The sequence below is a fragment of the Stegodyphus dumicola genome, chromosome 9 (genome assembly GCF_044657685.1).
Source record: "Stegodyphus dumicola isolate Sdum_Otavi_A_Nest chromosome 9, ASM4465768v1".
In the NCBI taxonomy this organism is placed as follows: Eukaryota; Metazoa; Arthropoda; class Arachnida; order Araneae; family Eresidae; genus Stegodyphus; species Stegodyphus dumicola.
The window spans coordinates 107,025,185-107,044,041 of NC_140776.1; the positions used below are offsets into that span (position 1 = coordinate 107,025,185).

General features: G+C 33.7%; 2 protein-coding genes across 10 annotated transcripts in view; one reads left to right on the forward strand and one right to left on the reverse strand.

Moving 5' to 3' along the window:
* Nucleotides 1-18,857, forward strand: part of LOC118185894 (procathepsin L-like) — a 178,259-nt gene that overhangs the window by 53,758 nt on the left and 105,644 nt on the right. For all 6 annotated transcript variants that reach the window (XM_035355834.2, XM_035355836.2, XM_035355835.2 and 3 more), the window contains 2 exons: nt 840-963; nt 13,166-13,266. In XM_035355834.2, coding sequence (XP_035211725.1) covers nt 840-963; nt 13,166-13,266 — 225 coding nt within the window. The remainder of the gene's footprint in view (nt 1-839; nt 964-13,165; nt 13,267-18,857) is intronic.
* The window catches only part of LOC118185893 (terminal uridylyltransferase 4-like), a 153,161-nt gene continuing 141,194 nt past the window's right edge, over nt 6,891-18,857 (reverse strand). For 2 of the 4 annotated variants that reach the window (XR_004757681.2, XM_035355825.2), the window contains exon 19: nt 6,892-7,198. Coding sequence is in view for 1 of the 4 variants with exons in the window: in XM_085823875.1 (XP_085680001.1) it covers nt 7,175-7,198 (24 nt within the window). In the remaining 3 variants the exon portion in view is untranslated. Of the gene's footprint in view, nt 7,199-7,557; nt 7,592-18,857 lie in introns of all 4 variants that reach the window. The other 2 variants (XM_035355828.2, XM_085823875.1) reach the window with 2 other exon arrangements.

Here is an 18,857-nt window from a genome sequence, read left to right on the forward strand (position 1 = left end):
TAAATACTTCAGTATTTCATAAATCATGATTTCATATTTTTAATTTTATAATTATACATGCCATGTTACTAGATTTAAACTGATGATCTAATATCCGGAAAAATCCCCATACCAGAATCGCTGAACTCCCGACGAGTCCGGATTTCGGACTTTGTACTGTATCAGTTTTAAAAGTAAAAATTGAAGAGAAGCATTCAAAATCATCATCAACGAGATGTTATGTTGCATCATGACAATGCTCAGCCCCACATTTTGATGGATGTCAGAAAAATACTTATAAGTTATAGATGGGATTCTCCATATTCATTTATATATATTTTGTCTCCTGGCATTTTTGTCTGTTCAGATCACTTCACTATTCTCTGAAACCCTGGAGTTATTTTCTTTGAATACTGTCAAGCAGCACCTTTATTAGCAGCAAGCCTTGTGACTTTTTTGAAAAGGAATTTTCCAGTTGCTGAGGAGATGGGGGGTGGGGTCATAAAATGGCACTTATGTGATTCAATGAAATTTTCTTACTGCTTCATTTCTGTTAACTATTTTAAAAAAAGTGAGAGAGAGATAACTTTCCTGGTGACCCAAGATCTAGCTTATTAAATACTAAAGAAAAATTCTCAATTTTTACTTCAGTTTTTTTCATTAAGAATCATGTAATATTTCATACAGTAATTAATATTTGTATAAATATTAGTCTATAATGTTATTCACAGTTAATATAGCATCTAAATTTTATGTAATAAGTAAAATTTTCTGAAGATCCTACAAATTAAAATAACTCTAAGGTCAATGTTTTGATACACAGAGTCTCTTTGTAAATGTTGTAGTTATTTATTTTACAGGGTGATTGTGGATCTTGCTGGGCTTTTTCATCAACTGGTGCATTAGAAGCCCAAAATAAAGCCAAAAATGGTGTTTTGATTTCTCTAAGTGAACAAAATCTTGTTGATTGTTCTTGGAAGCAAGGTATGTTAAAACTAATATGAAGTGCATTTTATCCCTCTTATTGAATTTATGTATATTTAAGATAAATTTTGTTCTTGATCTGTTTGTTAACAGATATCGAGTTGGCAAATCTAAAAGTTCATCAAGGAATGTATGCTATAAGAGTGATTGTGAACTGTTCTCTGGATAGAACTATATGGAGCAAATTTAATCTTTTATTGACCTTTAAGTGTTTTGTGCCCCATTCTTGTATTTATATGTATTTTGATGTGACCAAAAAATAACTAAACACACATGCTTGGTTATAAAAGAAGTCAAGGGTGTATATAAAACGTTAATAAATGAGAAATCCATTTTGTCAATTTAAAACCAAGTTTTTTTCCCCCCTCCCCCCTTTTTTTTATTATTATTTTTTTTTTTTACCGTGTTACAGAAAAAATGGTGTTTATATATTAGCACAGCTATCTTGGCACAGATGATTTTTCCCAGAAGAAAAGACTTATAAGTAGGGAAATAAATTGATTATATACAGTCAAAAGTCGTTAATTCGGACACCCATAATTCGGAATGATCTATAATCGGGACATCAAAACTAAAAACTTTCTGCGCATACGCCACGTTGACACATGCGCAGAGGCGTTCACGCGTGCGCGTAAGACCTTTTACGACTGCGCATATGAGTGTGCGCAAGTGCAGAATACGTTTTCGCGTGCGCATTTTATGTATAATGGACGTATAAGCTAAAATTATCTATTTCAGTTAATGTTGATGATTGCGTTGTTCCTTAATTTTCGAATTGCATCCGGCTTATTATTTTTTGCAGACTGTAAGAGCAATTTTATAAAAGTAAGCTTAAACTTTCGATTATATCAAATAGAATTTTCGATATATATTTGTTAATATGTAAAGGATCTAAAGCGAAAGTATGTTTTGAAATCCGAAATCTGTTTATCAATTTCACGCTGCTCGGCGGGGGGCGCCTAATGAATTGGAAGTTGATTTGTCAGCACTATCCTTATCTTCAGCGCAGATGTTTTTATTTTATTTGGCTTATAATTCCTTACCAAATGTAGTATTTCATCTCGATATGCTCCGTCTTTGATATGATTTAAAACAAGTTCCTCGTCATTATAATTCGCTTCCGATAGCGAAGAAAAGTGACAGAGGTTATTGAAAAAAAAAAAAATTTCGATTGACAAATTAGTCGGTGTTCTTGACACAGCAATTATAGGACTTGAACGGCGGAACTTTGTAACTGAACAAGAAATTATGTCTGTTTAATAGAATTAAAGAGAAAGTATTATCACATGAAGCGAAGCAAAACTTATAAACAACTTACATTGAAAGAAATGTTTAATAAAGTAAACAAATAAATATTGAGCTTTTTCTTTTTGCAAATTTTGATACCCTTTAGATCATAATTGTTCTCTATTTCATAAATTACGGTTTCATATTTTTTATTTTAGAATTTCTGCATGCCATCTTACGAGATTTAAACTGATGATCTATAATCCGGAAAAATCGATAATCCGGAATCGCCGAAGTCCCGACGAGTCCGGATTAACGACTTTTGACTGTACATGTTATTACATATGTATTTTACAATTTAATTAGGTACTTATATAGAAAACCGGACTCAAGATCTCCTTACAAGTGGGTTTTTATTTCTTTGCTCAGGTGGAAATTTTTGTGAGGATCATGTTAGAAATAGATTCTAAATAACTATTTTCATAAATTTATGGTGGATATAAGTTAGTTTCACAAGATTCATTGTTTTAATTTTATAGCAAAATATTGCACATACTGTTGAATTCAGATTATCTGAAACTTCGTATACCATATTTGTCGGCGTATAAGATGCACCCCCTTTTTTATATACATTTTTAAAGGATCAAACTTTATGATGAATTTTTAGTATTTTAAAAATAAAGTAATACTTTCGTCAAATACCCAATCTGTCTGGGAAAGAACACCTTTTAATCTTCTTCATCAAAAACCCAGATACTCATCTCCAGAGTTAAATGAAGAGTCACTTGAAACCTCTTCTAAATCAGCATCTTAGTCATCATACAACAAATTGTCCTCTGTACCATCCAGTGTATTACTAATGCCACACTTCTTAAAGGATTTAACCACTGTCCCTGTTATCACAGCATCCCATGAAGCTTTGCCTCATTCATGAACGAGGTATTGACGTATAAGACCTATTTTCAAAGGAAAAAAGTGCATCTTATACACCGCCAAATGCGGTATTTAGAACATTATCATAGATAAGTTGTTGGTCTTCCTAGCTTAATTAAAATTAAGTAAGCTTTAATTTTATTAACATGTTTTCAATGCTTTCATTAATTCAAATAATATTAAGAAACACTAAAATTCATATCTTTCCAAGAAATCATCAAATTTAAATAAATTTGTACTGGTGTGTAGGTAATTAGGCTAACAATGTTAAGCAGATAGATAAACTTTGCTTTATTGGATTAAAAATATTATTGCCTAATCCAGAAATTTTCAGACTATTCCTTAGTTAAAGACCACTTTTATAAGTTAGAATGTTCTGTGAGACCCCTTACTTTTGTTCCCTTTGAAAGCAGTTTTTAAGCTTATGCCACTGACATACTTACATTTTTAAATACAGTTTATTAAAATTCATTTAGTTATGTAATGGTATTAAGTAATTAAATTAAAATATATATATATACAGTCAAAAGTCTTTAATCCTGACTTTCATAATTCGGAATGATCTATATTCCGGACCTCAAAGCTACAAACTTTCTGCGCATGCGTAAATGCATAGCATATACCTTTACGCATGCGCATAATACGTTTACGCATGCATTTTTAATGTATAATGGACGGTGTAAGCTAAGCTAAAATTATGTAATTATCTATTTAAGTTAATGTTGCAGATTGCGTTGTTCCTTAATCTTAGAATTGGATCCGGCTTATTATTTTTTGCAGACTGCTAGAACAATTTTATAAAAGTAAGCTTGAACTTTTGATTATGTCAAAAAGAATTTCCGATTCTGAAGCTGCGAAAGGATCTACAAAGCGAAAGCTTGTTTCGATGTCCATCAAACCAAAAGTAGAACTGCTGCAAAAAATGGATAAAGGCATATCCTTTGTTTCTCTAACCATTCCGAAATATGTTTACCAATTTCACGCTGCTCTGCGGGGGGAGGGGGGGACCTTGCAGTGCGCAATGAACTGGAAGTTGATCTGTCAGCACTATCCTTATCTTCAGCGCAGATGTTTTTATTTTATTCGGCTTATAATTCCTTACTAAATGTAGTATTTCATCTCGATGTACTCTGTCTTTGATATAATTTAAATCAAATTCCTCGTCATTATAAATATCACAAATACACATCAAGTAGTTTTCTGGTTGCAATTTTCTAATTTTGACTATGCATAATATATGCTTTACGCTTGCGCACATTGAAAGAAATGTTTAATAAAGTAAACAAATAAATATTAAGTTTTTTTTTTTTTTTTTTTTTTTTGTAAATTTTGATACTCTTTAGATCATAATTGCTCTTTATTTCATAAATTACGGTTTCATATTTTAATTGTATAATTTCTGCATGCTATCTTACCAGATTTAAATTGATGATCTATAATCCGGGAAAACTGAGAATTTGGAATCGCCAAAGTCCCGATGAGTCCGGATTAAAGACTTTTGACTGTATTTGTTTTTAATAAATCAAGGTGTTGGATAATCTTTATCTTATTAACTAAAAGTTAACTAATTATTGGTGCTCACATTAATGAGATGGATGAGTCTACCAGTTCTTACATAGCTCTTCTATGTTTGGATGTATGCTGGTAAGAAGGACTACAGTCATAGTGCTTTAAATCCCTCTTTTATAGCTAAGGCTAGATTCAGATGTCCATAAGCAGGGTGATCACTAATAAATTTCATAAAAAATCTCTCTTGGGAGAAAACATGAGAGATCATTGCCATGTGTAATTTTTAAACTGTGAGATTTTCGGCTATTATTGTAGTACAGATAAAAATTTCAGACTGGAAATTACACAGTATATTATACACTGTTAATTGAATTTTACTTATTTATTTATTTGTCTTTTTTGGAAATCTAGGAGGATTTCAAGGACCACAGATTGAGAAATGGTGGCGTAATTGTAATTATAGGGAGAGATAAAAATCAAGATCATGTATTATCATTTTGGGCATATGTAAATAGCTATGTTGTTTTTAAATTGGAAAAGTTGTGTATTAAGGAAAATATGAAAAATTTGTTGTTTAAGTTTTTTTTTTTTTTTAAACACAAGTATTTTATTTTTGTATACCTTAGTTAATATAAAATATGATAAATGAAAAAGTGTTCTCACATTATTATAAGTACAAGCTTTATCTGTCTTATTACAGAAAGGAATGAATATCAGATTATCAGTATTGTTCAATATTCAGTTGAGGTGCAGTTTCTGTTAGTCCATCTTTTTAACTGTACCTAAAAACTGAACGTGTGTTACCTAACATCAGGCTATCCAGGAAAAATTTGGACACCCTTGTAAAAATTTCTTTAGTACACAGAACTTAATTACTATAATGATGACTACAAATAACATCTTAGGGTGTCATTTTAATCATATGTTCAATCATATTATTGTAATAATATATTCCTGAAATATCAAAGATGAAATGGATTTCTTGTGTGAACAAATGTGGCTTCTTACACTTCATAAGTCAGGAAACCTGGTACAGATAGCTTGAGAAGATTTGTACAAGGTCACTGGATGAGAAAATGGTCTTCTATTACATGGTTAAGTAATTGTTCTATAACTTTATGGCAGAAGATTACCAAAGTTTGAACAAATCCTATCCGAGATCTTCATTTACAAGGATAGAATTATTTTCCAGTCTGATGAATGACAAGAGGTTATGCATTGTGTTCAACATTCAAACATTTTATTATAAATTAAATAAAAAATTTTGTCCAAATTTCCATATGACAAATTTACAATAAACCATAATCATAGCCACGAACACGTCTTGCTCAGCCAATGCCTAAACTGCCTTGCTCAGCCAATACGTCTGCCCCGGACGTACATACTACCATTTGCCCAAATACTACCATTTGCTTTGTGCTGCTACCAGTGAAATTGTTCGCAAAGCTCTGGAATGCAACACCACAATGACCTTGCAGAGTATATGAAAGAGGATACTATTTCAGAGAAAACTGGGAACGAATTGGAGAAGGGAATGTTTCTGAAACAGTGAAAGTAATGACTTCGTGGTATTTGCTCATGTTTCTTGAGTAAAATGTATTTTTTTTAATTCTGTGTCTTCTGTTTGCTGTTTGTAGTAGGTGCTGGGAATAAAGAAAGATATGTCGGATGTTTCAAACCCACTTATCGTTTTGAATTATTTTTTGATGACTGCTCATGCTTCATATTGTTACTGAAACTAACCATTTTGCAGACCAGTATATGAACCAACATCCTGCAAAAGAAAAATCGAGAACAAAATTGTGGCATACAACCAATCCAGAAGAAATTTTTTTATAGGTATACTGATTTTACAAGGTATAGCACTGAAACCTGATATTGCACTTTACTGGTCTAAAAATAAATTGATCAAAACTCCATTTTTGGGGGGGGGAGGATTGTTCTTATTATCTTTTCTATTATACAAACATCGTTTTTGTTATACTTTTACTCTAAAAATTAAATTTTGTGCTTTCATTTTTTTCTCTATGTTGTGAAAGTAAATAGTTTTTAGAAAATAAAACTTGCACTTATTTTCTCCCAATACATCACATAAGTATGCGCGCCTGTGTGAAAAACGGTGGCACTGGGGAATGAATCTTGCAAGTTTTTCGCTGCAGTTAAGGGGTTAAAGTTTAGACACTGCTGAGAAAATATATGAAATTTAAATTATGCAAATTCCATTCTCCCATTCCAAATGATTTTCAGCATAAATTTTCATATTAAATTTTATTTTATCTTAATCTATTTCATATATCTGTAAGCTTTACTTTACATCAGTATCTGGCACATTGCTAAGTTTATCCACATGTATGAACATTAATTATTAATTTTATTTTCATTGTAATTAAAAGTTATTTGATAAATTAAAGCTTTTCATCTCTTGCGATTTTCTTGATATAAAAGTGTCAAAATGAAATCATCCAAAGAATCTTTATGGGATTCCCTTGTCCAGACTTTGAGCATGAAGGTGCTCTGTCGGCTCTCTGCCTTGTTAGCTGAATCATCTATCGCAGTGGTCGTCAACCTAAGTAAACAAAATTATCAGATCTCTCAAACCCAAAAGATGCTTAAGGTAGCGATGCAGTCAACAATCAGATGCTTAAGAAATGCCGTTCAAAACTATCTACAAACTCGCATGTATTCTTAACGCCTGTTTCTACAATCAGTACTTTTCAGTCTTCACTGAAAAGTACTGATTGTAGTACTGATTGAGTCTTCACAGTTCTTCTAGAACTTCACTGACGACTACATAAATAATTTTAATACTTGGCAGACCACTAATATGAATTAAAAAAAAGTAAATGCATTTATGCAATAATAATCAGCAAACTACACATTTTTCGTTCACATTGAAAAATTACATGAAAAGTACCAAAATCTTACCTTCTTGTACAGAAAGCTTCACATTTTCATATCACTGAAAAGGAACTTCATGAAAAGCAAGAATAAACTGGCAAATGCAAAGCAATTTCAATAAACTGACAGTTATGTCATCAATTTTTTATTATTGTAAACATAATAATCATCACTTGCTCAGCAATGGTGCCATCGATGAACTGTTAGACAAAAAAAAAAAAAAAAAAAAAAAAAAAAACTTCCAGTGATGCAATTATAAATAAGAATGCAGATAGTTCTCATAAAAATCCATGAAGATCCCTTTTGACATGGAGAAAAACTGTGTTATTAATGACCACAATAGAACATGTTTGTAATTCAAAAGGAAAGAGAATTCCAGTTTGCGCTATTATTGATAACAGCAGCATATCCATGGAAGCCAGCTCTCTTTTTCAAATATCATGAGATACACCTGCAAAAGTATCTAAAAAGTTGCTAAATTCAAAAGGAATTTTGCTAAAAGTAGTAGCTAAAATTTTAAGAAAAGTATAATCCATATTTCATAGTAGGTTTTGTTACTTGTCATTTTTTAAACTGAATCTTCATAAAAATATAAATAATATCCTAATTTTTCTGCAGATCATCAAAAAATTTTCACGGACCACCGGTTGGCAATTGCTGTTCTATCACATTGGTTTTGCCTTGTATCTCACTCTGAAAGGTTTGGATTCCTGAACTTCGTTTTCTAAGTTTCTGTAAAAAGGCCTTGTTGTTTTTGTTGTCGTGTCCATATCACATGGAACAGTGGTTGCCAGAGCCTACTCCAAAGAGAGGTTTGTCTTCTATTTTCCACCCTTAATTTTGAGGGAGAGAATCCAACAGGGGGATCCAGGGGTCTCCAACCCCTCTCCACTCCCAGCAGTCCGCACAAGAGGACTTTCATCTAGTTGCATGTTTAGAGTGTCGCAATGCCGCACCGACACTATAAATTTACAAACATCTATGTCTTCTCCGGGATTCAAACCGGTGCCCTTTGGTACCATAGTAGGCTCCCCTAACCACTATACCATCTGAGTGACAAAAAGGCCTTGTGTGGGATACATATGCTGAGGATTGCAGATTTTTTCGCGTGCTTTTGCACGATTGTACTTTGATTATTTTTTTACTTTGAACGAATCGAAAATGACATTTGTAAAGCAAATCCTTGCTGATTATATGGACCTCAAGGAAAAACGGGATAATAATACCCTGGAAAAATTTGAGCTTACGTTTCTCCAGCTGACACAGAAATTCATCAAGCTCATTGCTGATGAATTACCAGAGTACCAGGAGAGGTTTCCGGAATTATACCCCTCTTCTTCTACTAATGATGCTGATAAATGCAAAAATGAAAAAGAGGACATGGACTTTCAAATTGTTTGTAACAAGCTTTGTAGCCCCCCCCCAGGTGACCTAGCTTGCCAAATAACAATTGTTTCGCTGCGCTTCCTGATGAGAGTGATGGAACCCAGGTCAACGAAGTTATCGATGGCCCTCAGAAACTGGCCAAGAAAAAGAATCGTCGAAAATCTACGAAGCAGAATCTTAAAACTCTACCAGAAAGACTTTTTATAAACTCGCAAAAGCGTAATCTACAGCAAATCACCCACCAGAAGACTCCGCCAAGGAGATTGCTTCATCTCAAGCCATGTCCCCCATGCTAACTCCAGCGAACGAAGAAACTCTGGACAAGGATGTGATGAGATATTTGAGAGCTTCTGCCTGGAAATCTCTTACTAAACTCCCAGATGACTCGGGTTACAGTGATTTCAAGGCCCAAATAAAATCCCAGCATGAATTTCATGTAAAATTATTCACTATTTAAGCTCATAGACTTGTTACTGCTTTACTTGATAATAAACATATTAAATTCCACTCCTGTCAACTCACTGCGGACAAAAATATGTAAAATAGTGATATGCAGTCTTCCCGTTGATACGAATATCACCAAAATTGCTTATGCCCAGACTGAGGAGGGCTTTCAAATTAATAAAGCAATCCAGATGATGTGCAGGAAAGGACCAGAAGTTGTCAAGATGCCACTGTTTCTGATTATCCTTCCTAAAATAAAACAATCCAGAGAGATTCATCACATAAACTTTCTGATGAGGCTAGGCATCAAAGACAAAAACTACAAAGGATGGCATGAAGTTACACAGGCCTTTTTTTCACACTCAAAATCAGTGTAAGCATGCCCTTTTCTGTGTAAAATGCAGCCAGGACCATGAATCCAAGGATTGTAGCTGTTGCCACTGTAGACTATCATATAGAGCAAGTTACAGGAGTTGTTCTTATTTCCCAAAACCATGCTCCTCACTTGTTCAGAGTAGTATAACCTGTGTGGACAGAGTAATAAACAACAGTAATATCCCTGCTGTGCCTGCCACACCAGCAAACCCTCAATTTGTGGAATTACAGAAAAAAAAAAAATAGACAAAGCTAATGCTGTCATTGGCAAGCTAACTGCTGCCTTGACTATGTTCTCTGGAATTGCCAAATCCATGCCTTCTTTGCCTCAAACAGAATCTCCAGTTATGTCCACACAAGTGAATTATCAATAATTACCACTTCAGTGTTTCTCCAATTAAGATTCTTTTGTGGAATGCACAAAATGTTGCTACCAAGATTCCTGAACTGCAGCACTTCCTCACTGAAAATGATGTGGACATTTTCTTAATTTCCGAAACGCATGCAAATCCTACACATAATCTGAAGCTTGCAAAATAATGTACATACCGTTGTGATCGACTCCATCATAGTGGTGGTGGATCTCTTATTTACGTTAAAAAATTTTAGAAGCCTGTTTTCAAAGTGTAGATTACTCACCAGGCAATGCCAAAGCAATTCTAAAGTTACTCAAAATAGGCCCTGTTACTTTCTGTGCAGTGTAGAATAAACCAGGTAATTGACTTATGTCAACAAATTTGGGTAATCTACTAAACTCTGATTTCTCTGTTATTCTTATGGCGACCTAAACAGAAAACATTGCGATTGGGATTGCAACAGATCAAATTTTAACAGCCAAGTTGTGCATGATTATGTGAATAATAATCCCATATTTATTCACTTCTCAGATGAGCCGACTTACAGACCAAATATGTTAAATTGAAGACATGATATTTTAGACCCTTTTATTTCTACAATTAATATTCCAGTGCAGTTATCTATTTTGAATGAATTAACTTCAGATCATGTGCCTGTGCTAACCTATCTTGGCATTAGCACCACTAAGGACACCCCCCCCCAGTTCAAATCACTGACTGGGATTTATATCACAATATTCTCATTACTTCTAATGTGAATTTTGATAATTTAAAATCTCTTGAGTGACATTGATCATGCAATAAATACCTTTACTGAACATCTACATAACGCTCGTGCACGAACTACCAAAACTGTGGATCGCAACATATATGAACAACAGCTCCCCAAGCACATCGGAGAAAAATCACTGCTGTTTTCAACAGATTGTGTAAAGACTTTAATCGAACTTGGTATCCAGCTACTAAGACTGCCATGAACAGATTAAATTGATGCATTAAGCAGCAGATCCAGCCATATAAAACAAGCATCTGGAATAGGAAAATCAAAAAACTTGATTTGAATAGCAGCTCTTTTTAGAACTATGTAAAAGTGTTCAAGCGGACTGGTTCCTGCAACAAACCCATCAGAAATGAGAATGGATTCACCTACACAGACGAGAAGAAATCTGAACGCTTCATTAATCACCTGGCCAAACAATTTTCCCCAAACTCCTTTCCTGGTAATCATGAAGCTGACCTGCAAGTAACTGATTATGTGAATAGATGGATTAACTTGCCTAGTGTTATGAATGTCGCAAATCTGGTGACTTCATTAAGTAAACAAAATTATCAGATCTCTCAAACCCAAAAGATGCTCCAGGTAGCGATGCAGTCAACAATCAGATGCTTAAGAAATGCCGTTCAAAACTATCTACAAACTCGCATGTATTCTTAACGCCTGTTTCTACAATCAGTACTTTTCACATGCGTGGAAACATGCAAATATCTTTCTCATCCTGAAACCTGGAAAAGAGCATGAAAATCCGGCGAACTACAGGCTTATAGGCCTGCTGTTAATTATCAGCAAAATTTTTGAAAGGCTCATCTCATCAGATTGATCAACAACCTTCAGTGTTTAGCGGAAAGTGGATTCCGATGACATGAAAATCGTTTCCAAGTCGCGTCTACTGGATTATACTCTGGCCAAGCTGCAAGACAAAATTCCAGCCATAGAAAAATGATGTGGTCATTGGAAAACCAGCATTCAGCCCACAAAATCTAAAATTCTTCTCATCAGGAAGCATCATAGACTCGATCAAATTAAAACTCAAGTTGCCCTTTTTGACTCCCCAATCCCAAGCTACCTTGGAATTATCTTCAATGTACTTTCTCATGGAACAATCGCATGACCCAGGTATGTCAAAAGGCCTGCAGAATCATGTTCAGACTTTTTCCACTGTTAAAATGCGAACAAATTTCTCTGCTTCTGAAAAAGAGATTATCTTACGGTAATTGGACCGATTCTGACATATGCTTCCCCTGCCTGGGCAAGTGCACAAAACAAGGACTACAAGAAACTTTAAGTCCTTTAAAACAAGTTCTTAAGAATAATCACCGGAACTCCCTACTTAGTCAGAAATCGTAGTCTGCACTCGGGACTTAGAACAAATTCAAGAATTTATTAATCACTTCAATGAAAAATTTGTCAGCAGAGCAATTAGCTACAACCTGGATAATTTCGCCAATATCTTAAGCTATGAAATATTTGACGAAGGTAAACTTCTTTGCCCTTTTGCTGCTCACTTGTTACAGATGACCTATATTGACCAATGAGAGTTCAGCTTTGAGCTCATACTGACTTAGGTTTTACTAAATTAAATTTGATGCTTTTATGGATTATTTGTGAAATTATGAGCCTACTGTGCATTTATATATGTTGTCCCCAATTTTGGCTACCAGAGGCCAGTAAACTCAGTGTTTTGATTGTTTGCCTAAAAGAGCAGTTTTAAAACTTTGTTGCTGTACATAGGTTATCCCATATTATTTCAACCTGTTATTTACTCAGCAATCACTACCACTTATTTGCTTTTTTGTCAGAACAGGTATTATTTTATATTGTACATAGAATTGTTTTTTTATTTTTCTGCATATATGTATTGTTTTTCATATTGTACAGTAGTTTGCTAGCTCACCACGTTTCAGATTCGATAAACCTCATCACTTATTTCCAGCCAGCTTTCCGCCCTTCTTTTATGTTTCAATGTTAGCAGAGCTATTAAAAATGCAGTATTTAGTATTGTAGCTAATAGATGTGTATGTGTGTGTTTATGGTTGCAAGTAATAAATGTTTTATGTGAAATATAAATTTTAAATTAGCTTCAATGAATAATAATGTTCTATTTTCTGGTATCCATGTAATTTTTTTCCCATTGTACATGAATTTTACAGTGTCAGAATATGTGACATTGTAAAATATTTACAAGCTGAGAATATTTATTTAAAAAAGGGGAATGGGCTATTATTAATTAGTAATATAAAATTATTATCAGCTTTAAACTGAATGTCAGAATTGAATTAACTGCTATTTCATGCAGGTAATAGTGGGTGTGATGGAGGGTGGATGGAGAATGCTTTTCAATATGTAATAGACAACAGAGGTATAGATACAGAGAAAGATTATCCCTACATAGGAATGGTAAGTTTTGCTTCAGTCTTTCAGCATTTGTATAGAAACGTTCAACATATATAAGTAGTTCTCAAAATAAAAGTATTCTGACTATCTGATCATTGAATAACATTGAATATTTACAATAAAAATTAGGAGTATTAATTTAGTTTTGAACATTGTGCAGACTAGAATAAGTGTACCATTTTAAATACAGTGAATATTAACTTTAGAAAAAATGATTGATAACAAACTTTGATAGGATTGTATGATTTTCTTTTTTCAGCAGCATACTTATTACAGTCAAAAGTCTTTAATCCGGACACGTCGGGACTTCGGTGATTTCGGATTATTGGTTTTCCCAGATTATAGATCATCAGTTTAAATCTGGTAAGATGGCATGCAGAAATTACACAATTAAAAATATGAAATCGTAATTTATAAATAAAGAGCAATTGTGATCTAAAGGGTATCAAAATTTACAAAAAAAAAAAAAAAAAGCTTAATATTTATTTGTTTACTTTATTAAACATTTCTTTAAATGCGTGCATGCGTAAAGCATACATTACGCATAGTTGAAATTAGAAAATTGCAGAAAACTATTTGATGTGTATTCGTGATATTTATAATGACGAGGAAATTGATTTAAATCATATCGGAGTACATTGAGATGAAGCACTACATTTAGTAAGGAATTATAAGCAGAATAAAATAAAAACATCTGCGCTGAAGATGAGGATAGTGCTGACAGATCAACTTCCAGTTGATTGCGCGCCGCGACGTTTCCCCCCACCGAGCAGCATGAAATTGATAAACAGATTTCGGAATGGTTAGAGAAATCACCTCTCTGCCACTTTCTTCATGCCATTATCCATTTTTGCAGCAATTCCACTTTTTGTTTAATGGACATCGAAACATGCTTTTGCTTTGTAGATCCTTTGGCAGCTCCAGAATCGGAAATTCTATTTGACATAATCGAAAGTTCAAGCTTACTTTTATAAAATTGCTCTAACAGCCTGTAAAAAATAATAAGCCAGATCCAATTTGAAGATTAAGGAACGACACAGTCTGCAACATTAACTGAAATAGATAATCAGATAATTTTAGCTTATACCGTCCATTATACATTAAACGCGCATGCATAAGTGCACATGCGTAAAGGTATCATGCGCATGCATAAATGTATATGCGCATGCGTAAACGCATTATGCGTTTAAGCATGCACAGAAAGTTTGTAGCTTTGAGGTCCGGATTATAGATCATTCTGGATTATGGACGTCCGGATTAAAGACTTTTGACTGTATACTCGGAATGATATTTCAGATTTAGATCAGATGTTATAAGATGTACAAATAATATTCCACATCACTGGAAGCAAATGTAAAATTTATTACTTAATTAAGGAACAGGCTCAAAATTATTGGTAGAATTTTCAGGTTTTGATGAATTTTAAAAAAATCAAGGGAAAATGTTTATTCAAAATAATAATAATAAGAAGAAGAATGATTTTGGAAAAAAATTACTTGTAAAGTGTACTTGAAAGATTTAGGAAAAGTATTCTGGAGTTAAATATATTTTGATTGTAAATTTCATATTTTGTGCAAATTTCCAAAGTTCCTGTTTAGTTAGAAAAATGCTATAAATTGACCAAAAATTAGAATGATATTTTTAAAAATTTTAATTGTAGGTTTAATAAGTAGATGTACAGTCTAAAGTCGTTAATCGGACACCCATAATCCAGAATGATCTATAATCCGGATCTCAAAGCTACAAACTTTCTGCGCATGCGTCGCTTTTGTTGGCTTTAGTTTTCCACATGCAAATTTTGATCAGAGGTCGATCGGCGGTAAGCTAACGTGGTTGCCGCTGATTGGCCGATGACGTCAAGATCGGCGGGTTGGCCGAGTATAATATATATGTACTTTGGTATCGGCGAAGTTTCTTGTTTCTTGTTCTCTTGTGTGATTATCAGTTAGCATTATGCTAGTTTGCTTTCAATCAAATGATTTTAAATGTAAAGGCTACAGTGTTAGCTCTTTTATTTTATTTACGGAATAAAGCATGAATTTTATTTAGTTTAGTCTTAGCTTTATTTAAGGAAAGCAAAATATGCTTTGCCTTTATCACTACCAACAGGGTTATGGGCCACTACCAACAGCTAATCAGTTATCCAGTTCAACTCAGCATTGAAGGAATGTAGGTGAAGAGGGCCGTTATCCACGAAAAGAAGCTGACCTGTCGTAGAAGTTTGTTCAAGTCGTTGTGCTCACAATTAATTGAAGATGTCATTACTACCTGAAGGTTTTGAGTTGTTAAACCATGACAACTGGGATCGATGGAAAGTCCACATGAAAATGCTGTTACTGGATAGAAATTGTTGGAGCTTCATAGAGGACAAAGAAGAAGAATTAGATAAAAGTGCAACAAGGTGTGAAAAGCAGGAGTTCACACTGAGAGAGAACAGAGACTTCACTACATTATATTACGGAATTAAAGCTGAGTTCAGGCCGCTAATACAAGAATGTTCAAGTGGTAAAGAAGCGTGGGAAGTTCTACAGAAGCAATTCGAACCCAAAACAAGAGCAAGGATAATTCAGTTACTGGATGAATTTTTTAGTATTAGATATACACCAAATGAAGAAATAGGATTATTTATCGCGAGGATAAGAATGACTGCAAAGAAGTTGGCTGAAGCTGGTCACAACTTGGAAGATCTTTTTAAAGGATTCCAGGAAATAAGGAGATTACCCCAGGAATACTCCGGCATTGTACAGTTGATATATAGGTGGAAGGACGAAGATTTTACGCTGGAAAGAATTGCTGAAGAGCTGGTAAGGGAAGAAAGCCGACTTCACCAGGTAATTGCCGATTTAGAAGACAGCAAGGTAAGCGTGTTTAATACTATTAGTTTAAACGCAGGGAAAGATAAAGTTGAAAATAAAACTAAATCTAAGAAAAAAATGGGGAATATGAGAATAGGACCTTGTTTCAGATGTCATAAATTTGGGCACTTAATTGCTCAATGTAAAGAAAATGTAAGTAAAAATCAGAAGTTTAAAATAGATGATAAAAATGGACAGTTTAAAGATAAAGAATTAATGTTAGTAGAAAATTATGTAACAACTACAGATAAAGGAGGTAACGCAGATAAATTTAATTGGGTCATAGATACTGCAGCTACAACTCATTTCTGTAATAATAGAAATTTAATGACAAATTTCGAAGAAATAAACGATATACGTATGTCTTTAGCTGTAGGAAATTGTGAAAGTAAAGTACTAGGAAAGGGAACTGTCAAATTTGCAGTAAAAGTAGGCAATCGAATAAATTGGATTGAGTTAGATAATGTGTTATATAATCCAAATCTAAGAAGAAATTTATTATCGGGAGCAAGGTTAGAAAAGGCTGGTGCTCATTTTGTGATTTCAAAAGGGAAGATGTGGATATACTTTAATAATTGGGATAGATTATGCTACGCTAAACGATATGACGGACTTTATCACGTAAAACCATTTAGATATGCAACAGGCAAAAGGGAAGCTGGTTACGGTACAGAAATTGGAAAGTTAAATAAAGTAGACGATGCAATGCTATGGCATCGGAGATTTAGCCACGTAAATTTTGATTATATTAAGCAAACTAGTAAGACTTCAAAGCGTGAAAGGATTACCAGAAATTGAAAAACCAATAGAGAGGTGTAAATCGTGTATTATTGCTAAATCTAGTAGAATAACTTTTAAATCTGTTCCGAAGAGATCGGATAAAAAATTGCAGTTGGTTTATTTAGACGTTTGTGGCCCACTACCAGTTCCATCTAAGGGTGGGAGTAAATATTTTATTGCTATTGTAGATGACTATAGTAGATTAGTAACAGTGTATTGTATGAAAAATAAAAACGATTCGTTCTACAACTTTAAGAATTATCATAGGCAAATGAAAAGACTGACGAATAGAAAATTAATAAGTATACGCACCGATAATGGTGGGGAATTCTGTAACAGGCAATTCGAAGGGTACTTAGCCGAAAATGGAATTAGTGTTGAACGCACGAACGCGTACACCACAGAAGAGAACGGTGTGTGTGAACGTTTTAACCGAACGGCATTAGATGCGGTTAAAGCTATGCTTAATGATGGTAAAATGGGAAGAGAATGGTGGGCAGAAGCTCTTGGCTGTTTCGTACATACGTGGAACAGAGTATGTCATAAAAGCAACTGAACCCCTTATGAAATGTTCCTAAATAGAAAACCCAGTGTTGTTTATTTTAAGGTATTTGGTTGTAAAGCCTATGTTGGCGTGCCAAAACAGATTAGGAATAAATTAGAAATGAGGTGCAAGGAAGGAATCATGGTAAGATATGCGAAGGAAACTAGGGGTTATAGGATATGGCTGCCAGAAGAACACAAATTAATAGAAACCTGTAATGTGAAGTTCGATGAAAAACTGTATGCAGCAAATGGCATCCTGGAACAGAAATCAAAACCTAAATTTAAAAGACTAGAGGAATCTGAGCTATTAGCAGAATCAGATGAAGAACAGGAAATTTCTAGAGAAGAAATAAAGTTGTCAGATGACAAATCTACTCCGAAAGAAGTATCAGACTTAAACTGGCAAAGAAAAGCAGTTAAAAGGCCAAATGGAACACGTACAGACATATATTATTATGTAGAGGGAACAGACACCCGTTTTAGATCCTATAATGATATTGAAAAGTATTGTGAGGCAAGAAATATTAAATATGAAAAAGATAAGTTCTATTTTAGTGGTAAAAACGAATACTCGGGGAAAGTTAATTTCGTAGAACAGGAGACTAGCTCTGTGTCTGAAGAGGCAAATTCCGTAGAAATAGTTATCCCACAAAATTTTAAAGAAGCACGAAAATCAGTAAATGCCGAAGAATGGGATAAGGCAATGAAAGAAGAAATCAACACAATAAAGAAAAGAAAGGTTTCGGAATTAGTCGAAAAGCCAGAAAATAAAACTATAATAGGAAACAAATGGGTCTATACACTAAAAAGAAATGAAAAGAATCAAGTGGTTAGATACAAAGCACGCTTAGTAGCACAGGGATTCAGGCAGAAAAGAGGTGAAGATTTTGATGACGTTTATAGTCCTGTAGTAAATTTTTCAATCATAAGAATATTTTTCACTATACTAGTATGTTTATATGGATGGATTAATTGTCAGTTAGATGTAAAGAACGCATATTTATATGGAAACCTAAATGAGAAAATATATATGACCCAACCAGAGGGATTTATCGAAGAGAAAAATAAAGTGTGTTTATTACAAGGCCATTTACGGTCTACATCAAAGCGGCCGTGAATGGTTTTGTGAATTTGAAAGTACTTTAGAAAATCTACATTTTAAGAAAATACAATGGTGTAATTGTGTTTATAAGGGTTCAAATGTAATTCTCTTGTTATATGTAGATGATATTGTGATTTTTAGTAAAGATCAATATAGTATAGATAAAGTAATTTCACAGCTGAGTAAGTTTTTTGATCTTAAAGTATTAGGCAAAACTAAAACGTTACTTGGAATTGAATTCTTAGAGAATGAGAATGGGGTTTTTATACATCAGCAAAAATATATCGAAGAAATTTTTGAAAAATTTAAAC